Below are 25,788 nucleotides of genomic sequence, written 5' to 3' on the forward strand. Positions count from 1 at the left end.
GGTTTGAATGCTGGCTGGGTGATGGGACCGCTTTCTGGGATGGGAGACATGGGAAGAGCAGGGGTGGAGGGGGGTGGTCTCAGTCATGTAGAGTTTGAGCTCTCCGTGAGACATCCAAGTGCTCAGTGGATAGCTGGATATAATGACATGGAACTCAGGGGAAGGTCTGTTCTGGAGATAAGACTTTGGGATTTGTTGACACGTGGACAATGCCCACAGAGGTCAGGTAGTAGTATCAGTGAGAGAACTGAGCCAGCTGAGGTGAACAAGGGGGCCAGTTGTCACTTAGCTCGTAGGGGTTGTTGTCATGTGGGAATGAGGGCCAGGTGTAGCAGGTCCTCCAACTAAAAAAATAAAAGTAAAGGAAGGCCACATAACAAATGGATAAGGTGCCACACAGGGTTCCAATTCTGACACACCACTTATTGCTGTATGACCTCGATCAAGGTACATCATCTCCCTGTGCCTCAATTCCCCCGATGGTAAAATAGGAATAATAATGGTACATACCTTGTGGGGTTGTTTGGGGATTAAATGGTTTAACCTTTGTAAGGCACTTAGGACAGTGTGTTGCTTTTGTATAAGCATTAATACTTGTTAAATAATCAATAAATGATAGATAAATGAGTCAATACTGTTGTGAAGTGAAATGAACAGAGGGTATAAGATGGAGCCCCAAGGAGTATTAATATTTAAAGGAGTGTTGAGCAGACAGAGGAGTAGCAAACCAGAAGCGGGGTATCCTAGAGCCAAGGCGTATGAGTATTTCTAGACAACAAGGTTAGTCTGTGTTGTCAAACATGGCAGAGAGATCAGGTAATGTAAAGACCAAAGCGTCAGTTGACTCTGGCAGCAGTACCCCTAATCCTCACAGAATTCCTGCAAGGCAGGTATTATTTTATTGATGAGGAAACCAAGGTTTATGGAGGTTATGCAGATAAGCTAACTCATGCAGCTGGACAGCGGGGGAGATGGGATGGTACCCAGATGGGTCAGATTCTGGAGCCCATGATCTATGTCCTGCTTCTGGAAGAGTTAACAAAGAATTTTACCCAGGTTTCTGAAGAGCAGTGCGGTTGGTTTACTTTCCTTGCTTATAAGCAGAGGATATGGTTTTCTCTCTGTCCTTCTGAACTAGCCCGTGCTTTCTCATTCCTTCTTGAAATGGATGACCTGGGATTTATGTCATTATTAAGAGGATGTCTTATATATCATCACATGTAAGAGCAGAGCTTTTCTCTGTTCCAAACCTGGCTTTTTAGGTAAATGGGCCCAGTAACTTCAGTCATCTCAAAAGGAAAGGTTTGCCTCGAGGTTTCGAGAATTTGGATATCAGTACAGTAAGTCCCCTACATACGAACGAGTTCCGTTCCGAGAGTGCGTTCGTAAGTCCAATTTGTTTGTTAAGTCCAACAAAATTAGCTTAGGTACCCAACTAATACAATCAGCTATATAATACTGTATTGGAATAGATTTATAATACTTTTCACATAAATAATACATAAAAAACAAACACAGAAAATAAAGAAAACATTTTTAATCTTACAGTGCAATACCTTGAAAAGTACAGCAGTACAGAACAACAGCTGGCATACAGAGGCTGGCGTGGAGTGAACAGGCAAGAAGAGTTAATGACTGGAGGAGGGAGAGGGGGTGGGAGATGGTAGAGCTGAAGCTGCAATTTCACTCACGCCTGATGTTGATGGCATAGGTTCTGGTTCCTTGCTGGATTCAGTTCTATCTACCCTCTTGAAAAAACGATCCAGTGATGTCTGGGTAATAGCTCTCATCCTCTTCCCGTATCTCCAGTAAAGATACTGTTCTACTGTACTCTATACAGTACTGTACAGTAAAGTACACAAAAGCACAACCACATGTAGAGGAGGCATGCACGTGACAATGTACGCCAGACACATGAACTAACTTACATGACATGTGGACATGTGAACGCACGTTCGCATCTTTGAAAGTTCGCAACTTGAAGGTTCATATGTAGGGGACTTGGTGTAATGCTGAACTGATTCCTTTTTCACTCAGAGCAGCAAGTTGTTTAAGGAGAAAAGAATGAAAACGTGTCTGGTGGAAAAACCAGGACTGTGTGATGTCATGGGAGTTAGTCAGAAATCGGGAACACAGTGTACCGTCCCCAGAGTCCTGTTGTCCCTACATGGGTCACCCAGACCTGGCGGAACCAGGCTCCTTGCCCATTTCCGCATCCAGCCCCTGGGGGAGCTTAATTGGCATAAAGAGAGGGTTAACCATTAAAATCTGGAGCTGTCTTTTTTCACCTGGTTGAGAATAAATAGCACGAAGCAAATCTTTTTCAAGAGCAAATTTTGGATTATCTGGGTGAAAACCCCAGCGTTTAAAATGACTCTCAAAAACAAGCATCCAACTTTTGCTGTTTTGTTTCATCAAACAATGATAACATCTCTTCCTGGACTACAGTGAACATCCCTGCCGGGGCCGTATGCCTACGCTGGGGTACACATTCCTCATTCTTTAATGTTGGGTTAATAGTTAGCAATGCTGAGATCCCCAAAGTGAATGAGGACCCAATGAAGAAAATGAATAGCTTTATTTTAGGAAATCACTGATCAAAAGCTTAATGTTTACAGCAGCATGGTGTTTAATGTTTTCCCACATTTTTTCAGAGGCTGCTTGGATGGATTACAGTTATTTGTGCCCCACCCCCACCTAGAGCCCCTTCCAGTGTTCCCGCTTGTAGAGAACAGCGCCACCTGGGGGTGGACCCGGTTTGCGTGGGATCTGAAGCTTGTAAGAATTGGGGGACTTTTTGAAATGAAAAAAAAAAAAAAGTATAAAATTAGGTACAGAAAAATGAGTGCTCATTTAGAATGAAAAAGGAATGTGGGTAGGAGCCCATGCAGTGAAGGGTCCTGAAACTTCAGCTTCGTTAGCTTCATGCTAAGTGGGCCCTTAGAGCCCACTACAAATGAGGCAATTCTGCAGATCCTGTTCTACAAACGAGGCGCCTTCATATCTAGCGACTTCTCCAGCTGAATCTCTAACCAACTGCCTTCCCTTCCTGCCATCCTGCTGCGCTGACCTGCCTGGCAAATCCTGCTCTTTCACCCCCTTGTGTAAGCTTTGTGTAACCAAAGCTCCTTTCCTTCACAGTTTCATGGTGTCTGTGATTTAAATATTTTTGCATTAATATTTGTCCAGCTAAGGATTCTAAAAAAATCCATGAGACCTAGGACTGTGTCTAGATTGTGTTGTATTTTGCTCATGGTTCTAGTTCCAAGGCTTATTAGCTAAGTGCCTGGTCCCTAGTTGGAACCCAAATACTTATTGAATGAATGAATGAATGTGTGAAGAAGGATGCTAGTTAAGAATAAATTTGTGGGGTTTGTGCCCCAAAGAAAAATTCCACTGCGTGAGGCCAGCTTAAGGGTATGTGGGTCAACTGTGTTCAAGATGAGGACTGTCAGCAGCAGAGCCTGCTCTTAGATTTGAAAGATTTGTTCGAGCTTTGCCATTCAAAGTCTCACCTTGAAGAGGCTGACATCAGCCTTGCGTTCAACCTGTAGAAACCTTTGGGAGCCTTGGGACTTCCCTGGGGGTGCACTGGATAAGACTCTGCGCTCCCAATGCAGGGGGCTGGGTTCGATCCCTGGTCAGGGAACTAGATCCCACATGCATGCCACAACTAAGAGTTCACATGCCACAACTAAGGAGCCTGTGAGCCACAACTAAGGAGCCCACCTGCTGCAACTAAGACCCAGTGCAACCAAATAAGTAAATAAATATTTAAAAAAAGAGACACTTTTGGGAGCCTTGAACGGTAGCACTCCAGACTCCATGTGCACATGTAGATACAAGAAGCACACTTTGAATCAAGCAAGTGATTCTGGGAACAGTTCTTATTTGGGATCTATAGCTCTGTTCCCCATACTAGGTGAAAATTGGCTTCTTCACTCCACTACTTTAAATTACAGGTGGTTCTGCTCTAATGTGATATACACATTCCTATAAAACCTTCCTTTCAGCAAGGATTGAGCTGAAAGGAGAGCAGGGAGAGCCACTGTCCCTTTGCAGGAGGGTGGCTTTTGGTGGGTGCAGGAGTAGGCCCAGCTGGGAGGGGTTGGCATGGGAGGGGAGCTGAGACTAGGCCCTCTGCTTTTCAAGGTCACCTGGTCCTCCTAACCACCCCAATACAGGCCAAGTCATCCTGTGCCTCCATGCTTGACTCATGCTGTACCCAAAACAGTCCAGAATGTTCTTCTAGAGTCACTTCCTGATCATGTCCCACCAGCCAAGTTCAAGCTCTAGCTTTTCCTTGCTTGGCTGTGCCCACCCATATTAAATTTGATCTTCTTGGAGGTCCAACAGTCATGCAGAGGAATCTCCTCTCATGATTTTGAACCGTGTCCTGCCTTGCGTTAGGTAACCCTCTCGTGTCTCATGTGTCCCCAACTACTCTGTAGATGCCTCGAAGCCAGGGAACATGCTGTACTTCTTCGGTGTCCCAACAGTATCACACCATGTTTGACTCATTCAGGCTTGATACCTCATTCTTTCATTCCACGACTGGTTCACTAAGTAACAGTTGCTGGGTCAGTGGCAAGGGAAGCAGAAATGAAAGCTGCAGTCTTTCCCTCCAGAATCTCCCAGTCTGGTGGAAGAACCCTTCATGCCTGGGCGCTTAATTGGTGATTTTCTCCGTTCGGAGTGACCTTGAAGGAACTGGGCATGGGGCAGATGAGCTACGTTCCCAGTTTCTCTTGAGTCCTATCTTTCATTTTGAGTGGATTCTTTAAACTTTGGGAACATGCTCATAGCATCATTTACAAATGTAACATTCTGAATTCAAATGTGAGAGAAGAATGGGAGCCCATAAATGCAGTTATTCAAAGTTCATTATGCTCAGACACTGTGGTGCTAAATAGGTAAGAATACGAGTGCTGTGCTTGTTTTATATGTGGAGGTGACTGTTTATGATGGAAGCCATTAACAGACGAGGCCTTTATTAAACCTTATGACAACAATGTGTGGTTAACGTAACCAAGTGTTTCGCTTCTTCATGTTTAGGAAATTATACAGTTTTGGCTCTCAAAGGGTGTCGATGGCTTTAGCTTCGATGCTGTTCAATTTCTTCTAGAAGCAAAGCATCTGAGAGACGAGGCCCAAGTGAATAAGACCCAAATCCCGGTAAAGTTTTAAACATATACATATATATGTTTTAAAAATATATTTTTAAATAAATATATATTTATATATTTTAAAATGTTATGTATGTATATATTTTCTTTTCTGAAAATATCAGAGTGTTGTCTTTTTCAGCCTGAGACACCACTTACCAGAGGGAAGTGTTTTGAATCATTTTCTTTAGAAAATACAGGAGTTTCAAATGGACATGACCAGATATTTCCTTCCACTGCTTCCTCCTGAGTGATCCCTAGAGGAGTCCTTCGAAGACGAGGTTTCTGGAGGGCATGGACAGTGTGGACTCCACCGAAGGCCATGACTTACTCACTGTGATTTTGTCAGTCACTCAAGCTCAGGGGAGGCGGCCTAAATTCCCCAAGTGCTTTTGTAGTCATTAAAGGACACGTAGGTAGAAGGGAAGGGAACTAACACTTGCTGAGTTGTCAATTGTATGCTATTTGTTGTTTCCATTTAACTCTCTCAACATCTTGGGAGGTTTCATGATCCCCATTTAGCAAATCTTAGAGAAATTTATCAGAGTGACAGAGGTGATAAACAGGATTACCACCCAAGCCTATCTGCTACAGAATTTGGGCTCTTTGTGCTTCCACACCAGTGGTTCTCAACCTTCCTCCCATGTCACACGTGAGAGAGTAATAATCCCATGGCCCTCTCACTCCTCTAGTTGACCACCATTCTACAGTCACTCTGTTTTCAATGGCCAAGGAGACAGTAGTCCTAAAATGCATTCCAAAATAACGGATTTGTACATTTACACAATGAAATGTCAAAATAAATGAATTGTAGTGACACAGCAATATGGATCAATCTTAGTGATATAACATGTAGTAAAAAAATCTAAAATTATTATATGTAGCATGATGCCCTTTTTAGAAAGTAAAATTAAATTCATACGGTCACCAGCTTGATAGTCCTGTCTGAGTAACAAGGGGAAGCTGGCCATGCATGGGCTAATTATGAGACCATGTCATGAACCAAAGTTTATGATTAAGCTTTTTTTTTTTTTTGCACGATTTCCAGCAGAAGGGAAAAATGAAGGGGAAAAAAAGGTTGTGTATTAGCCGGTTGTCCCAAAGAGAAGCTCTTATCCTTGGAGAAGAAATCTCAAAATAACCTTGCTAATTATAATGAGATGTCCTAAGACAGGCATATGTTTCCAGTCAAGACAAATGATCAGAACAATGGGTTTTGTGTGCTACCCAAGAAAAACTTAAAGAACATGTAATTTCCGGAAGACATCTAAGATTTCAAAAAACTTCCCTTGATCTAGCAAGGGAAAATCACTTATAAAAAAAGCGTCCACTGAGTGGATAGCAACTCTCTAGCCTGTCCACGTCCTAACCCAGGACTTACAAACTGAGCCTGTATTAGACATAATTTTTTACTTTGATTCCAGAAGATTACTGTAACCCTAGGAAGGCAGAGAATGAGTATCACAAAAAATTACTAAAACCCTGGAAAAGTGTAACGGTAAGAATAAAGGACAGAAATGGTAAAGAAACAAATTTAAATGCATGATATTAATAGTTTTGTAAGCAGATAATGTAATAATACACTCTATAATCATTAAGATAATTTGTTTTGTTTGCCTCTAAAAATGTCTGGAGCATTTGGGACAATAAAATGTTTAGAAGGATTTTATTAAATACATTTGTAATTAGTGTTTAGGTGTTCGGTAAAATTTAACTTGTTTACTAGATTTATAGTTAATAATTTAAACACAAAATGAAACACTAATAGTTTCTAATGTTCTTTTCCATCCACAAATTCCCTTGAGCAGCAAAAGTCCTAGGACCGTCTTTGAGCATGTGTGTCTCGGCTTGAGCCCTTTGAAGAGACAGACAGTTCATATTCACATGAGGCCAGCTATGGGCATTTGACATTTGACATGATGGTAACCATGCTGTCCTGTTTTCAAAGGACACAGTCACTCACTACTCGGAGCTGTACCATGACTTCACCACCACACAGGTGGGAATGCACGACATTGTCCGCAGCTTCCGGCAGACAATGGACCAATACAGCAGGGAGCCTGGGAGATACAGGTAACCACGGGCGCAGTGTGTGATCTGCACTTTATCCCTCACAACCAAGCATTCTTAAGAGATTCAGTTATAATTTAATAAACCGCATAATTACAATGTATCATAACTCAGTTATGCTAGGGCCTGGTATAGTCTCTCATGTTCCTTAAATTTGCTGATTTTGTTTCCTCTTCTGTAAAATGATGCTAATCCCACAGTACTTATTCACAGGAATTTTGTGAAAATTAAAAGATAATATATTATCCAAAGGTTAGTCATTAACCATTACTATTTTTTATCATTATTTGACCTGTTAGCATGCAAATGTTCCAACTAAACTGTTAACTGTTAGGTTAGTTAACCTAAGTCTCAGTTTTCTCAACAATTAAAAAGTGATAATGACACCCCCATAAGGTTGTTGTGAGATGACATGAGATAATGTCTGTGAAGGACTTAAAACAATGCCTGGCACATAATAAACACTCAATGAACTTAACTCTTATTGTGTTTATATAGATTACCCAATAGAATCAGTGGAAAAGGAGTTCAAGAAATTTCTTCTCCTTAAAGTAGGCCCTCTGATCACTATTCCCATTTTACAGATGAGGAGACTGAGACTCTGAGCATGCAGGTAATGGTCACATAGGTAGTGGCCGCAGAGATGGGACTGGAACTGAAACACGTGAGCTCCAGATACTATGTAACTTATCCACTAATGTAATGTCTCAAATAGCTAAAACAAGCATTGATGTGGGTCATTTCAGGCGAATATGTCTTCCCTGAAGAGTGTTTGGTTTTCAACAACTGAGAGTGCACCCCAATAATAAAGTGAGACTTTATAGGGATTCCAATACAAGGGGAATTTTGGGGGAACCCCTCTTACCTTATATGCAGACATATACTGTACATTCTAAGTGGAGTGATGAGAATTGCTAACTAAAGTCTTCCTGGAAGTTACTGAGTTTCATTCAGAGTTAGAAAGAAAAGAACAGTATTGACTGAGATCCAAACGTGTTTCTTTTAGACATGGCTTAGTATTAGTCTAGTCTTTGGGTTTAACATGATGAGAAATTGCCAGGTGACCCAGTTTGCCATTTCTTGGTATCTGGCTTGATTCTGCTTCCTAGTGAGCCCTAGCCAATACGGTTAATAGTACGCATTCACCTCCCAACATCCTGTTCATGAGACACAGCAGCTGCAAAGCGCTTTCCCAGTCTCCTGACAGGCCCTGATGTCACTGCACTGCCAACTCTTACAGGTTCATGGGGACTGAAGCCCATGGAGAGAACATTGCCAAGACCATGATGTACTACGGTCTGCCTTTTATCCAAGAAGCAGATTTTCCCTTCAACAGTTACCTCGGTAAACTAGACATGCCTTCTGGGAACAGTGTGTTTGAGGTTATCACATCGTGGATGGAAAACATGCCAGAAGGAAAATGGCCTAATTGGATGGTAAGTCCTTATGCCCAGCTCAGCATACGGTGCTGGTGTGCTTGCTGAATAGTCCTCTGAAACAAGGGGCACATTTGTCTCTAAGTGACCTTCACCTTTCCTTCATTTTGTGATTGTTTAGTGAGCCAGACGCATCCCAGCTCCTGACCAGGTTCTTGTCATTCTTCATTCTTTTCCTTCTGGTTCTGAGACTAGATAATTTCAACTGATCTGTCTCATTTGCTGATTCCTTGGTCAATTCAAATCTGTCCAGCCTGTCTAGGGAATTTTTCACTTCCTTTATTGTACTTTTCAACTGTAATTTTTGCTTTTTCCATAATTTCTCTTTATTGACAGTACCTATTTGATAAGGCATTGTTCTCATACTTGTAAGAATCCTGTAGACATTGTCCAGGTTTTGAACACACGTGTAATAGTTGATGTAAAGTCACTGTCCACTAAGTCCAGTGTTTGGGTTTCCTCAGCCAAGTTTTCTGTTGATGCTTTTCCCCCCTCTGTATGGGCCATACTTTCCTGGTTCTTTGCGTGTCTTGTATTTTTTGTTGTTGTTGAAACTGGATATTTTAAATAGTAACTGTAGAAATTTTGGAAATCACATTCTCCCCTCTCCAGCGTTTGTTTCTTCAGTGACTTTCTTGGATTAATTCTGTAAACTCTGTTACTTGTTGTGTGCGACCATTGAAGTCTCTGCTTGGTCAGCTAATGGTTGTTAAGATTCCTTAGATGCCTTGAACGTGTTAAGTCTCCCAGCCTTTGCTGAGGGGCTGTGTGCGGGGTGGGCATGCTTTCAACACTTTGGCAGGCAGCTCACAGCTCCGCCTTAGTCTTTCCTTTCTGCTTGAGTTTCAGGGTTAGCCGGAGGAGAGAGATTAGATTCTCGGGGCTTCCCTGGCTACCTGTGCAGCCCTGTGCATGTGTGTAGGCGTCTAGAGTCCAGGAAAATGCCAGAGCCTTTCAAAGCCCTTTATGGTCATCTTATTCCTAACTTTAAAGTTTTTTGGTCAGTCTCTGTTTAGCCCAGGTTGGTAACACCACCTCAGGCAAGTATAATGATAATCAATTGCTGCTGATTGTTTTTGGCAAATGCCTTGGGGATAAGACAATCTGCACATTTAGCTTTGAGTCAGATCAGATAAAGAAAAAACCCAACCAAAAGTGAGCTGCTAGAAAGGTCAAACAAACAGTGCCAGTTCTCTAGAGATGGAGCTTTTGATGAACTCAAAACCTATTTTGGTCCTCCAGTGGCTACTAGGCTGCTGGTTTTTACATTTTCTGTTGGTTTTCAAGGCTATCTTGAATCTGAGGGGAGGGGCATAAGATCATGGCCAGTTAAAATGATACAAAGCTTGCTGTTCTGAGATCCAGCTGTTTTTCTTGAACACTCCTTGTATTGTTGTAAGCCTTTCATTTCCAAGTTCTGAAAAAGTGGATTTTTACAGTTTTTGCCAGCATTCTCCTTGCTTTCATGGTAGAGATTTTTTGAGGTCCTTACTCCACCATTCCAGAAGTACCCCCTCTCTATACAAATTTTATAATGTAGTTGTAGCACATTTTTTCATATACTCATAGTCTCATATCATAGGCAACTGGACCTCAGCTTGTGAGAGGCCCTGATCTCTGTCCAATGCTAATCTTGATTTCAGTTCTGAGAAAGAAAAGTGATCTAGGTTCAGAAGACTTGAGAAATCACAGGGTTTCTTGTCAGATGCTTTGGAGATAATGAAAAGGAATAAATGGTGGAAAAGTTTGACCTTATTTTCTGGCCATAAAGATAGAAAAATACAATGGTCTATAAAAAGATAATTGTAAAGATAGTTTCAGTAAATCTAAAGAATAAAAAAAGCAAGCTCCCTTTTTCCTGAATTCTAACAACCAAGTTTATATTCTCAGACTCAAGTTCAAAGTTTGGTTCTGCCTCATGACCTTGACCTGAATAAATGATGCAGTTTCTCAGAGCTTGTTTCATCATTTGTAAAGTGGAAAGGTTAGGTGATTTAAGTAAACTCTTAAATAAGGCCTAGATGTTAAAATATGTAATCAGAACATTTAACAAAGAAATATATATTTAAAAATAGGAAGTCCTATAGAAAATTTCTTCTTAGACTGTTAAATATTTTTGTAAAAGCTGATTTACCTTTTAACTTAAAAATTTTTTTGAATAGTTCAAAAATCACACACACACAAAGGGACAGATCAGAAGTCTTTCTCTCACCCTGCTCCCCTCCACCTGTTCCCTCCTTGGAGGAAACACTTGTTTCCTTTCCTGTCAATATTCTCTTATCCAAATGTGCAAAAATATTAATATGTACCCTCATAAGTTTCGTCTTATTTGCAATATGAATGTGAAGTAAGCTGTTATCACCATTTTGTTGATCATAATGGCCAAGTCAGTCAGATGGTCAATTGTACAGCAAGGAGCTGGGTTAGGACTCAAATGCAGGCTTGCTGATACGAAGGTACCCATGGTTAACCACGTTTTTCTGCCTGAAGGACGTTTTGTGAAATAGGGTAAATCTTTCAGAAAACTCTGTATAGAGCTGTGCTCTTAAAAAAAAGTATCTGCCTTTCAGACTGGTGGACCAGACAATGACCGGCTGACTTCTCGTCTGGGGAAACAATATGTCAACATCATGAACATGCTTGTGTTCACACTGCCTGGAACTCCCATAACTTACTACGGGGAAGAAATAGGAATGAGAAATATTTTAGCCACAAATCTCAATGAAACCTATGATGTTGTAAGTTAATATAACTTAACCATGCACCACACCAAATCCTCATTTTTTGCCAAATCAGAAAATTTACTATTTCTATTCTGCTGCTGAAAATCATGATTACTTAGCTTTTGTTTCTCACTGTTAGGCAGTGAGAATTTTTCAGCTTTCTTGATTGGGGAAATGCTGCTTCCTGAGCCACACAACTGAATTTCTTGTGTAGAGCCCAGGATCTGCATTTCAAAGATGTTTTCCAGCTGATTCTCAGGTGCACTAAAATTTAAGAAGCCATGTTTTGAGTTTCGAATGCCCTCTACCTGAAATGGAGTTAAGAACATTTATTATAGTGCTTGTCTGTATTGCTAGATCTTGCTTGGCCATAACATAAAAGGAAGAATCTTTGTGCTAACAAATGTAATGGACAGCCTTAGGCCTGAGAAGTTTAAATTTTGTTTTTGTTTGAGGCCATGGATCTCACAATTGTGTTGCTGGGCAGATGAAAGACCTTGAAGCTATAATTTGTATGGTTAGCTTTCAATTGTGAGATCCAATTTCCCTAATATTTAGTCACAATGAAACCTTTTCTATTTAAGCTCCTAAATTTGTGTGTGCACTCATGCGATAACCAGGCTAAAAAGGGTAACAATCTAGGCTCACCTGTACATGGCTGCATGCCTGAATTCACCGATCACTGTATCACATTATAATGAGTTTGTAAATGGCACATTTTGGAATCCTACATTACTCATTTTTAGGGAAAAGCAGCAAAGATTCCAGGCATTTATCAATGTTCAGTTAGTAGTTTATTCACACTCAAGATGTCATTAACTATTTTCCAATTTAAAGTGTAAAACTGGTTTATGTACTGAATATTAAGGCCTTTTCCTTATGAATGCTAATGAATTTGAGTACTAGCTGAGAAATACAGGGAATTAAATACTTCTGAAGTAAATCATGGCCAAATTACATTTCTTTTAATAATCAGATCACTGTTTTTTTCTTTATGGTCTTTTGACATAGGATACTCTTCTCTCAAAGTCACCAATGCAGTGGGACAATAGCTCAAATGCTGGTTTTTCTGAAGGCAATCACACCTGGTTACCCACCAGCTCAGATTACCACACTGTGAATGTTGATGTAAGTATCAATGAAAATTTCATGCTAACTCCAGAACAGGAAATGAGTTTCTGTTGCTGACAACACACACTCACCTTGAGTTGTCTAAAACCTTAACTGATGCTCTTTAAATCAATCACATAGACTTCTTTTGCAGTTTTCGTTTTTAAGGAGTTGTTTGCAAATCATGTTTTTGTGAAAATACAAACTGGTGCAGAAGTGTACCATATGAAGTATCATACAGAATATACAACTCTTCATTGGAATGACTTTGAGCTATGAAATATTAAGAACATTTTATGGAGGGCTTTCAGCAAGCCTGCTATCCTTTCTCTGTTCCCACCCCTCAAAAGGAAGGAAAGAAAGTAAGAGATCGATCAATCAATCTAGGGTAAGATTCTTGAGAGCAAGGCTGTTTACCTACAGAAACTGAAGCATGAATAATCCCTAAAAGTAGCTGTTCCGGAAAAGCATACCCTTCAGCTTTTGCCTATACTGCTTTCTGTTCTCATGGTGATCAACTTTGCCAAGTTCAGCAAACAAATTTCTTAAACAGGAATGCATTAATTCCAGCAAAGTGCTAAATACATTTCCTTAGACCAGAAAAATATGAAATGGCTGGCTTCAGGTGAGTTTCAGGTGTTTTCACTGGAAAACACAATCTAAACTACTTAAGGGGGAGAGAAATTACTGGCATCACATGAGGATACAAGTTTTATAGCATCTACTAAGTATTTTGAAAACACTCCCCAGATTATTCTGATACAGAACTTCAGGCAAACCCTCCTGTTCCCACATCTCCCTGATCCAAGCACCCCAGGGATAACTTTGTTTTATATGGTCATAGGTCCTTGAAACACAAAAATTGTATATTAACATTTGTGTTTTGGATTAAGTGCACTTACTGATTTTCATTACGTCCAAATGTCCTAAATATTCCCATAGGCCAATTTGAATCCAATATGTAAGAAATCCTACATAAAAAAGTGCAGCAGCAAAGATGGAAAAATGTAAATGCAAATTAAAATAATGGTCAGATTAGTCAAGTCGTTAAAATGATCATGAGTAGTGCTTGGAGGGATGCTAAATCATAATCAAATAACTGGAAGTCTCAGGCAATGCCATTTTAATAAAACACCTCCATAATAGCCCTAGAACAAGGCGAGAATTTAAGTACTTTTTAGAAGACAGAAAGTAAAATTAAGATTACAAAGAAACAAGAGCATAGAAACCATAATCTAAAATACACAGGAGAAAACAGCACTGACAGGTACAGGTGAGAGCACAGCAGGAATGTTCCTCCACCGCTGCCAATTGGCTGCCCCAGAATTTGCCTGAGGAAAAAACTCAGGGCCTGTTTGGTGATCATACTCGTGTTGAATGAGTAGAGCAAAGCTTGAAATACTGTTAAACTTCTACAACAACAGTTGAAGGAAAAAAAGGAGAAGAAAACCTCATTCCCTGGGATGATTCACTGAGGAATGATCTCCAAAATAAGAGTTTTTACTCCTCAGTTCACAGAGGCCTTAAGAGGAGGGTAGGACCCTAGGTAGCTGGTCACCATTAAACAGGAAAAGAACCCCTACACCCCAAAGACAAACCAGACCTACCTCCAACTTGGCTTCTCACAGTAGAGGCAGGCAACTTGAAGACAGGCAAACAAGGAGTATCAAATACAAAAGTAAATGAATCACCAAAAATCACACTACATTTGAGAAAAATTAAGACCATGAAAGAGAGACACCATTCCTAACAAAACATTGTAGAAAGCAAAGAAAATATAACATAAGACTTCATTATTAGTAAAACTGCTCCCTCCCTGATAGACTATTGTTTTATGTAGCCCTTAACACTCTTTTAAAGAAGTGATTAGATATCTTAGAAATACAAAAATATTGTCAAAATAAACAATAAAATAGAAGTTCTAATTAGTGTGCTGGAAAACTGACTCAAGGGTTTATCCCAAAATGTACTGTAAAAAGGCAAAGAATTTTTTTTTTTTTAAAACACAACATGATTATATTTTAATACACAATCAAAATACGAAACACCATAGTAAATTGATAGCAATAAAAAAGGGCTTTTCATTTGCATTGCATGTAACAAAAGACATTGATATTCCAAGGGAAATGGAAAAAAAAAGGCAAAGAAGTTAACAGTATAAAGAGAAAATTTTTGATATGTGGAGTATAAATCTAGAAATTCCAACATATAACAAAAAAGGAGTTCTAGAAAAGAACAGAGACTAATAAAGAGAAAACCTAAAAATATACAGGAAGAAACCAAACTCAAAAATAGATTGCCTGAGAAAAGGACTGAAAATTGGACTGTCATCAGACTTCCCAACTGGATACTAAAACACATTAGAACTTTACCTTCAAAGTTGTAATGGAAACTTGATTCTAAACAAAGAATCCTATATCCATTCAAACTAGCATTCAGGAGCAAAACAGAGATGGAAAAGCAAGGACCCAAATTTTACCATGTATATAGCCAGTTCCTGAAAGAGAAATTGGGGACTCCAACAAAACCAAAAAGGAATCTAAAAGGAAGACATGATGTATAAAACATAGTGAGGAAAGGAACCAACAAAACTTAAGGATGAATAATTTTTGATACATAATGTAAAATAAGGTATTCTGGAGTAAAAATCGTAGTGATTTATTTCTATATGGGAAATGGTGGCAGGGAGGGTGTGTGCGTGTGAGAGTGAGCAAACGCACATGCGCGCAGGCTAACGCACTTTACAAGGATGGAAACAGAGTAACTCACTCTAGATTTGAGCTGTCCAGTAGCCACTAACCACTGTGACTACTAAAATTAAACAGAATTAAAAGTTCAGTTCCTGTTTAACACTAGCAACATTTCAAGTGCTCAGTAGCTAGTGGCTACCATATTGTACAGCACAGAAACAGAACTTTTGGCACTGCAAGAAGTTCTACTGGACAGCACTGCTCTGTATGTTGAAAAAAATGTTTTAAATGGTTATTACAGTTTTAAGGGTAACAATCAGAAGAAAAGACATAAATGCGTAATTTTCGAAGGATACTGGAAGGAAAAAAATTACATAAAGAAAACCAATTGATCCAATAAAAAGCTAAAGAAGAAAATAAAACACTAGTACAACTAAAATAAAACATTAGTACAACTAAAATAAAAAATAAGGCTACAGGATTATGTCTAAACATGGTAATCACAGATATAAATGGGTTAACTTCACCTATAAAAGATATAAACTCTTAGATTAGAAAACAAAGACAAAATCTGACATAAGAGACATAGCTAAAACAAAAGGACACAGAAAGAATTAAAATAAAGATATTACAGGCAAATGCTAACAAAAAGAAACCTTGCCACCTGGCTGTAGCTTTCAAAATAAAAAAATGCACATACCCTTTAGTAATTTCATTCCTAGATATCTGTATCTAGGAGTACCTGCACATGTGGAAAATGATAAATATTCAAGGATCTCTACTGCAGCACTTTTTTTTTTTTAAAGAAATATAAATTTATATAACATGATTTTTAACCTATCCAATTGGTAAGTATTTTTCTTTTTTTCTTTTTTTTAAACATCTTTATTGGAGTATAATTGCTTTACAAAGTGAATCCGCTATACATATACATGTATCCCCATATCTCCTCCCTCTTGCGTCTCCCTCCCACCCTCCCTATCCACCCCTCTAGGTGGTCACAAAGCGCCGAGCTCATCTCCCTGTGCTATGCGGCTGCTTCCCACTAGCTATCTACTTTACATTTGGTAGTGTATGTATGTCCATGCCACTCTCTCACTTGGTCCCAGCTTACCCTTCCCCCTCCCCATGTCCTCAAGTCCATTCTCTACGTCTGAGTCTTTATTCCTCTCCTGCCCCTAGGTTCTTCAGAACAATTTTTTTTTTTTAAGATTCCATATAGATGTGTTAGCATATGGCATTTATTTTTCTTTCTGACTTAACTTCACTCTGTATGACAGACTGTAGGTCCATCCACCTCACTACAGATGACTCAATTTCGTTTCTTTTTATGGCTGAGTAATATTCCATTGTATATATGTGCCACATCTTCTTTATCCATTCATCTGTTGATGGACAGTTAGGTTGCTTCCATGTCCTGGCTACTGTCAATAGAGCTGCAATGAACATTGTGGTACATGATTCTTTTTGAATTATGGTTTTCTCAGGGTATATGCCCAGGAGTGGGATTGTGCAGCACTGTTTTTGATAGCAGAAGACTCTGGAAATGATTTATATATTTTATCAATAGAAAGCCAGTTGAATCAATTATGGTTAATCTATACAACAGACAAGTACGCAGCTGTGAAAAAGAATGAGGGAGTTCTCTGTGCATTGATAAGAGACCACCTCTAACATGTACTAAATAATTAAAAAAACAGGGTACAGAATGGTAACATGCCACTATTTGTGTAAAGAAGGAAAAAGTATGTCTATCTATGTCTGCACAGGCACGGAATGTATCATTTCATATGAAACATAACAATGAAAGAATATAAACAGTAATAGTGTCTATCTCTGGGAGAGAAAATGGGAAGCTAGGGGATGGTGTTGAAGAAAACCATTTATATATTATTCTTAAAATTGAATTTTATATTGTATGCATGCATTTTCTATTTAAAAAAAATAAAGTTACAAAAAGCAGGTGTGGAAATATTTAATAGCAGACAAAATAGAATTCAATATGAAAAGCATGAGACAAAGGCAATTTTCAAAAACTGATGAAAGAACATTCCACTATAAATCATGAATCTATGCATCTAACAATAGCTTCAAAATGTATAAAACAAGTACTATGAGAAATGCAAAGAAAGACTGATAAATCCACAATTACAGAGAGACACTTCAACATACTTCTAGAAAGTGGTAAATTAAGTAGACAAAAATAGTAGTTAACACTTACTGGGCACTTCTTATGTGAGTGGCACTGAACTGTGCTTTTTCATGCATTATCTAAGGCTATAGAAAATGTTAGTAGTAATTTGACAAGTCATATACATATACCATATACATGTACCATAAACACCTTTGTACCTGATAAACACAGAATAAACTTTTTCAGACATTCATTAGATATTCACTAAACACCACACATTACGCACCTGCCCCAAACAACCACCAGTACCACTGAGGTCAACATGGCTGGCAAGACTACAATGAAATGAATGCTATCACTGATTTGGCAACAGCTTTTATGAAGACAAATTTGGCATTATGTATCAAGCATCCATACTCCTTGACATAATAATTGTCTTTCTGATATTTATATCTTAAATAAATAATCCAAATATGGGGGAAGCGTATTAGAAACTTGAATGTCAAAATGAAAGGGAATGATTAAGTATCGTATAACCATTCATTAGATTATTATTCTGCCATTAAAATGACATTTAATATAATAACAAAAGATGCTTGAAATGTTAAAGGAAAACAAGAAAAATACACTAAATTATGTATATTTTATACAGCTGTAAAATTAACCCCAATCTTCTTTAATGGGCATATTTTAACTTTCACTTTAGGCAGCATTTTGCTTTGCATCCCTTTCTGCAATTTTCTGTTCATAATTAGCATCTGTTAATGTTACACCAACCTACACATTATTCTACAAAAGAGAACAGAGAAGCCCCAGTTCACCAGAGATTCTCGGAGTCCATGGCCATAATGGCTGCTTTTCTGCCAGTTAAATATAGCATAAAGGGACTTTCTTTAGGCAAGTTAAGTATCCATTAACTTAGACACGGACATTCAGCGGAGTCAAATTTGGCCTCTACATCAGCTCTGGCCAAGATGTAGCAGAGAACTGTGCACGCAGCAATCCCTCTCAGACAAGGTGAAACCCTGAATTTGTAGTTTCTATGGGTAGTTAAATAAACTATTCTTACCTACTTATTAATACTTAAAAGTTGGTAGTTGTTTTAAGGGTTAAAATAGAAGCAAGTTTTTTTGGGAAATAATTCCTTATTTGATACTCTTAGAATCAAACATTTATGTGAATATTCTTTTTAAAAAAAACAGGTCCAAAAGACTCAGCCCAGATCAGCACTGAAGTTATATCAAGAATTAAGTTTGCTTCACGCCAATGAGCTGCTCCTCAGCAGGGGCTGGTTTTGCTACTTGAGGAATGACAACCACTTTGTTGTGTACACAAGAGAGCTGGACGGCACAGACAGAGTCTTCCTCATGGTTCTGAATTTTGGAGAATTATCAGTGCTAAATCTAAAGGAAATGATTTCAAATATTCCCACAAGAGTAAGGATAAGGTTAAGTACCAATTCTGCCTACAAAGGCCGTGAAGTTGATACACATGCCATTACACTGGACAAAGGAGAAGGACTCATCCTTGAATACAACACGAGGAATCTCCTTCATCACCAAACAGCTTTCCAAGACAGATGTTTTGTTTCCAACCGGGCATGCTATTCCAGTGTACTGAACATACTGTACAGCTTGTGTTAGGCACCTCTGTGAAAGAGATGGAGACGCTGGCATTCTGTTCTATTGTAAGCATTTGCAGTAACTTCACGTACAGCAGCATGCTGCTGGGTGAACTTTATGAGCGGTAATTAATTTTTAGATATTTCTGTAGCTTGAGTGAAACTGCTTTAGGAAAGGTTCTCAAATGTTTTTCAAGAATAATAAAGTGTTTAAAAGAAAATTATCCCTTGCAGGAACTTGTAATTTTTTTGAGTTAGCGTCAATAAGAGATGATCAGAGCACCTCAGGACTCCAGAATATTAAAGAGATCTAATGAATTTTAATGTGAGGAATATCTTCTTCTTCCATAAAATGCAGGTACAGAAATTGGAGGATCACTTAACTGCTAGAGTATCTAAAAATGTTCACTAGCAAAGAAGCAGGACCTTGATTTGTAAACTGTTCAAAGAAAATCAGAGTAAAACAAACCTGTTCTGATGCGGGAAAGGGGAAAGTTCTGCTGTCACCAATCCTTCCTTCACTCCCTTCTCTATGTCCTTCTACAGAGCATGGTTTGAAAACTACTTTCCTAGGTTAAGGGACATGTGCATCAATGAAGACAATGGTATAAGCAAGTGAGCTGTATACAAAACAAAATCTGGATGGAGAAACAAATTTTAAAAAATTATTTACTAACTTAAAAAACTCACTTTTGTTAATGTAACTGGAAATATGACTATGAAATATTTCAGTGTGTTTCCAATTTCCACTGAATGCAGCATTTCAGAATTTTAGATATTTCTTAAGATTCTCAAAAACACTGGTGCTGTCAAGTCCAAGTTCCTCGTACAGGAATTTAATTTGGGCTGTAATCTAAAAGAAACACATTTAAAAAATTAGATAGAAGGCCTTTGTGGTAAAACTCCAGTGTTCAAGTCTCTCCTTGTCCATCCAACTTCACCTAACCCTGAAATCAGCAATTTATGGCAAAGGTATTTTTTATTTGGCACAGAGGCAGAAAGCTCCCAACAACTGAGATACAACTACTTTCTCTGACAGAGCTCACTTATCAAGTACCTCTTCTCTTTATTGACTCTGAGTTCCTCCTTCCCCCTCAGGTCTCAGCCATAGACCTGACAGTTGGTGAAGCAGCCGGCACAAACCCTGCTGCAACCACTGAAAGGCCGAGTACCAAAACATCACTAATTGGGCATCTGTCAACTTAGAGGGGCTTGATAGCATACCTTTTTGTGAGAATCCTCAATCACATGATTGCCTCCAGGCTGAATATCTAAAATAATATTGGGGGCTTGATAACCTGAAAGAGTTAACATATGAAACAATTAGAAGGTTTTCGGCCGAGACCCACCCATTTCACCTGGCTCCTTCCAAGCACTCTATTAAAATAATAGTGAAGGAGAAAGGCATAAACCACCACCACCAACAACAACAAAGACAGGAGAGGTGGGGAGAGCAGTAGAAAACAAATTTTTGAAACAGGAAAAGCAGGAGGAGGACCAGAGGCAGAGGAAGCTGGATGGAAGAGACTACAGGGCTACATGGAGAAGGAAGCCAATCGGTCTTATGGAATCTGAGAGCCTTGTGACCTGGAAACACCAACTATAGCAATGGGTGAGAGTGAGACACAGAACTGAATACAGGGCAACTGTCTGGAAACTTGTATGTGAGACCCTCTGACCCTGAGCCCAGAAGGTCCTGGCATGTCTTGCCAAGGAAAAATGGTAAGAGTTCTTGTCTAATAAAATTGAAAGATCTAGAGAAAATTAAAGCTGCTAGTTTGGGCACTGAAGCTCCAGAGCAAAAACTTCAGAATTTGTTTTTAGAGATTCCCAAGAATAATAGCTCAATTAATTTTGTTAAAGAATGAATGATACGATACGGTATGATAGTACACCTCCAAGTTATGTAGATATTCAAATTTACTTTTTTCTTTGTGCCTTGCCTACCTTATTTTAATGCTGTCCTTTGAAAAACAGGCAAGGCAGTTATAGTTATTACATTTGCTTCAAATGGGTAGTTGACATAGGAAAAAACAGTGATTTGTCTAGAATCATGGGTGATTGATTTGGTCTGCAGTACTACCCTGAGCAGTACACTGAAGGTGACAGTCCATGTGGCTACGTCCCCTGCTCCCAGGCGGTCTCCTACCTTCCCCGGTGTCCTTAGCATGCTCCACGATGGCTTCCTTGAGTTTCTCAGTATAGTTTACAATTCCTTTCAGAGGCACACGTTCGTCATTTTCGTAAGCTGTGATGTGAATCGAAGGATAATGCTGAAAGAAAAGAGATGTACAAAGAATTTATATTATTCCTTATGGTCCCTTTCCACCTTATGGATTATGAAAAACAACTACCTCCAATTTTTTTTTCCCTAAGTGCTAGAATTTTTTTTCTCATTTGATATTCTTGAGAGATATATGGCATCACAATACTAGACTATTTGTTACCTGGAATAACCTTTTCTTGACTAGTGAGACCTTGATCTTATTGAATCTAGTCTCCTGAGCTATTAAGTTGAAACAAACATGGAGTATGAGCAGAGAAGGGGCTGAAAGGTGTTTGAGTATTATAAGCAGAAACAATCTAAGGCCTTACTAAATTCCGGCTGTGGCTCGGGTAAATATCCTTTTCATTATTCTCTCTATCACTTCAGGATAGTATATCATAATTGTCTTTCACTACCTTAGGTTTAATGTTTTGATAGGGACAGTAACGTTTTATGTAGTTCTTGTGTTTTTCATCAGATGAAGGATTCCCCCACTCTTCTAATTCTTCTAATGTCAGAGGAAGTGTAGTGTCCATCATGGTGTTGAGAACATCCAAGAAAGGTGCCTTAAAAAAAAAAAAGCCAGAGAAATTTAAACTTCAATTAATAAATTGGTAAAATGAGTTTCAGAAAAATACTATACTTTATGAATATACATGCTGACATCACAGAACAAAGCTCAAGAAGTTATGTACATTCCCAGGAGCCAGATTAATTAGCCAGTCTGTAACCAGGGCCTGTGATTTATAACTGGCTTTTAAGGTATTCAGACTCCTTAAATGACAAAGGGTTTATCTTCCAATTTCACAATTTTTGCTTTTAGTTTTGTTTCTTTTATTCACATAATAAATGCCACCACCTCACATCCATTAGGCTACTATAAGAAAAAAAAGTGTTGGCAAGGATGTGGACAAACTGGAACACTTGTGCACTGCTGGTGGGGATGTAAAATGGTGCAGACAGTATGCTGGTTTCTTAAAAAATTAAACTTAGAATTCTCATATGATCCAGTAATTCTATTCCTAGGCATATATCCAAAAGAAATGAAAGCAGGGTCTTGAAGAGTACACCCCTGTTCACAGCAGTATTTACAATACCCAAAAGGTGGACGTAACCCAAGTGTCCACTGATAGATGAATGGATAAGCAAAATATAAATACAATGATAACAATGAAATTCAGCTTTAAAAAGAAGGAAAATCTGACACCTGCTACAACACAATGGACCTTGAGAACATTATCTAAGTGAAATAAACCAGTTATAAAAAGACATATAATACATTGTACGATTCCATTTATATAGGAGGTACCTTAGTGTAGTCAGATTCATAGAAAACTAGAATGGTGGTTCCCAAGGTCCAGAGGAAGGGGAAATTGGGGAGTTGCTATTTAATGGGTACAGAGTTTCAGTTTTGCAAGATGAGAAGTATGGAAACTGGTTGCATAACAACGTGAGTGTACTTAACACTACTGAACTGAACACACTTAAAAATGGTTAAGATGGTAAATTTTATGTTATTTTACCACAATTAAAACTTAAAAGTAAGGGCTTTCCTGGTGGCACAATGGTTGAGAATCTGCCTGCCAATGCAGGGGACACGAGTTTGAGCCCTGGTCTGGGAAGATCCCACATGCCGCCAAGCAACTAAGTCCACGTGCCACAACTACCGAGCCTGCGCTCCAGAGCCCATGAGCCACAACTACTGAGCCCACGTGCTACAACTACTGAAGCCCACGTGCCTAGAGCCTGTGCTCTGCAACAAGAGAAGCCACCGCAATGAGAAGCCCACCACCGCAACGAAGAGTAGCCCCCGCTTGCCACAACTAGAGGAGCCTGCGTGCAGCAACGAAGACCCAACACAGCCAAAAATAAATAAATAAATAAATAAATAAATAAATATTTAAAAATAAAACCCCAACAACACATGAATAAACTCAGTTGGACATTTTACATAATAAAAAGGTAATAAATGCTAATTGAAGAAAATCTGAAAATTATCCAAGGTGAAAAAGAATATCACTCATTGGCTTATAACCAGTATTAAAACATTTAATAAAATGGGGGCTGCTTTGTTCATATAGCTGTATAATCTTCTGTTAACATGTTTTGCAGCTTTCTCTTTTATTAACATTAAGCAAATATGGGCAAATGCAATTCTTTTTGGCTGCCTAGCATCTTAGCTCCTTTTCTGCATTTAGAATATCCCTAACCTTATGAGACAGCCTGCCTCTCACTGTAGAGGAGCTAAATGCCAGATAGTTCCTTTCCCAGCTTTCCCTCAGAGTGAGAGTAGCCACATGACTTAGGTTTACCAATCAGACATAATGGGCTCCAAACTTTGAATGAATTGTTGGATAATTGCGTTACCTCCAATTCTTCACTATTATAAGCAGTGTGGGATAAATATTATTAAACATATATTTCTGATTATTTCCTTTCTGATTTCTTTCTTTTTTAAAATTTATTTATTTATTTATTTTTGGCTGTGTTGGGTCTTCCTTGCTGCACGCGGGCCATCTCTAGTTGCGGCCAGCGGGGGCTACTCTTTGTTGAGGTGCGCGGGCCTCTCATTGCGGTGGCCTCCTGTTGCAGAGCACGGGCTCTAGGCGCACGGGCTTCAGTAGCTGTGGCACACAGGCTCAGTAGTTCTGGCACACAGGCTTAGTTGCTCCACAGCATGTGGGATCTCCCCAGACCAGGGCTCGAACCTGTGTCCCCTGCACTGGCAGGCGGATTCTTAACCACTGCACCACCAGGGAAGCCCTCCTTTCTGATTTCTAAAAGTCAAAGGTTAGTTGCATTTTCTTTATAATTCTGCCATTACTGTCTTTGTGCATGGAGTTTTTTCCCTTCTAAGTATTTCTATTAAAAAATAGATTTACTGATCAGGAATATTTAACACTTATTTACTTAATACAAGCCCACAGTGTATAGCCCACACCCTCCAAAAAAAAAAAAACCTGAAAATAATTTACTCTCTCCATCCTAGTCATTATCTTCTAGAATATCTACGGTAGAAGAACAAAATTTGTCACCCCCAGATTATTTCAAGCTGAAAACAATCAAGGCCCAAAAGACTCAGGAAGAAATGTTGATCTTCCCCCTAAAAGCCTGAAGAATTTAGATAGAGGGTGTATTACAGGAACATCACCAGATAATAAATACGGACTAGCTGTGGTGGGGAAATGCTTAGAGACCAGAGTCCACTCTGTGTCTCATGGTCTCTGCTAACCCAGCAAACATTTGTTTACCGAACTTTTGCTTTTCCACCTCCATGTGAACTGCCTTCTACCCCTTGAAGTCTTACCCCTAACATCCTCTTCCGTCTTTAGCTGAAGATGGTGTTTAAGGTGAGTAACCATGGCCACCATTCTGGTCATTTTGGTGAGTTACTCAGTCTGCTGGGTCTCTTCCATGTATACATGTTATTAAACTTTGTTTGATTTTTCTCCTGTTAATCTGTCTCATGTCAATTTAATTCTGAGACCAGCCAGAAGAACCTAGAGGGAAGAGGAAAATTTCTTTCTCCCCTACACTAACCAGGAAGCAGGAGAAAGATGGAGGTGAAATGAGCGGCTATAATTTCATAACTTTGGACATCAGAAAAAGACTATAGAGCCTTTTCAGAACAGGAAAAGATATTTCAATTGAAGTATAGGAAAATATTCCTAAAGACCATTAATAAGAATAGAGTATGTGAAAATAGAGAGCCCCTAAATCCAGGACTGAAATGTTGATGGGCAATAAGAGTCAAAGGATTTCACACATTCCAGAGTCAGTGTGCTTGGCCTGACTTCCTGGATCTGGTGTTTCGTATATGCTTTGTCTCTTTTCCACCAACTCTAAATGTTCTTACAAATAAAAAATGATCAGTGGGAACAGCCTTTAATATCCTTCAGAGGAAATCCTTAAAAATCAATAAAGAACACTGTCAGGGAAGTTCTCCCAGAGCTACAATTCTGTGCTTAAAATTTAAAAGCTTTGTTATACTCCTCTGCTATGGTAAAACTGTAACAGAAAATTTTTCTTAGAGCATCTATTACTTCACGCCTCCCTATTCTGTAAACAGTAGAGGCAGAGTACTTACCTCCAAAGTCACAGCTCTCAGCAGCTCTGGATTAGAATTACACAATGCTCCCACAAGCACCCCTCCAGCACTGAAAGCAGTCAGGGTTGTTAGACTTGGCTGAGAAAAGCCTTGGCCATGAAGTGTCTTAATGCAAGCCTCTAAGTCAGCAAGGCCATTGAGTTTTTTAGTTAGACGGCCATCAGCGTGCCACTGGAGGCCTAACTCACCACCTCCCCTGAAATTAAAGGGGAAAAAAGTTTTAGTGAGGAAAGAATGTTAATGATATATAGGTCAGGGTCAGCAAAGTACAGCCTGCGGGCTAAATCTCCCCAGAGGCCTGTTTTTGTATGGCCCTTGAGCTAAGAAGGATTTTTACATTTTTAAAGGTTGGGAAAAAAAATATCAACCAGGAATATGCAACAGAGACCATATGTGGCCTGCAAAGCCTAAAATGTTTACTATTTTGTTCTTCAGAGAAAAAGTTTGTCAACCCGACACAGACAA

The 25,788-nt window shown here is 39.1% G+C and overlaps 2 protein-coding genes across 8 annotated transcripts in view; one reads left to right on the forward strand and one right to left on the reverse strand.

Moving 5' to 3' along the window:
- SLC3A1 (solute carrier family 3 member 1) overlaps positions 1 to 19,173 on the forward strand; it is a 36,359-nt gene extending 17,186 nt beyond the window's left edge. For both annotated transcript variants that reach the window (XM_068563886.1, XM_068563885.1), the window contains 6 exons: positions 5,056 to 5,175; positions 7,114 to 7,238; positions 8,476 to 8,671; positions 11,242 to 11,409; positions 12,406 to 12,522; positions 18,531 to 19,173. In XM_068563886.1, the coding sequence (XP_068419987.1) occupies positions 5,056 to 5,175; positions 7,114 to 7,238; positions 8,476 to 8,671; positions 11,242 to 11,409; positions 12,406 to 12,522; positions 18,531 to 18,971 (1,167 nt within the window). In that variant the 3' untranslated portion in view covers positions 18,972 to 19,173. The remainder of the gene's footprint in view (positions 1 to 5,055; positions 5,176 to 7,113; positions 7,239 to 8,475; positions 8,672 to 11,241; positions 11,410 to 12,405; positions 12,523 to 18,530) is intronic.
- PREPL (prolyl endopeptidase like) overlaps positions 17,154 to 25,788 on the reverse strand; it is a 62,451-nt gene continuing 53,816 nt past the window's right edge. For all 6 annotated transcript variants that reach the window (XM_068563879.1, XM_068563884.1, XM_068563882.1 and 3 more), the window contains 5 exons: positions 25,303 to 25,519; positions 21,632 to 21,781; positions 21,099 to 21,222; positions 20,174 to 20,247; positions 17,154 to 19,802 (listed from right to left, as the gene is read on the reverse strand). In XM_068563879.1, coding sequence (XP_068419980.1) covers positions 19,713 to 19,802; positions 20,174 to 20,247; positions 21,099 to 21,222; positions 21,632 to 21,781; positions 25,303 to 25,519 — 655 coding nt within the window. In that variant the 3' untranslated portion in view covers positions 17,154 to 19,712. The remainder of the gene's footprint in view (positions 19,803 to 20,173; positions 20,248 to 21,098; positions 21,223 to 21,631; positions 21,782 to 25,302; positions 25,520 to 25,788) is intronic.

Source organism: Eschrichtius robustus, chromosome 15 (assembly GCF_028021215.1).
Source record: "Eschrichtius robustus isolate mEscRob2 chromosome 15, mEscRob2.pri, whole genome shotgun sequence".
Taxonomy (NCBI): Eukaryota; Metazoa; Chordata; class Mammalia; order Artiodactyla; family Eschrichtiidae; genus Eschrichtius; species Eschrichtius robustus.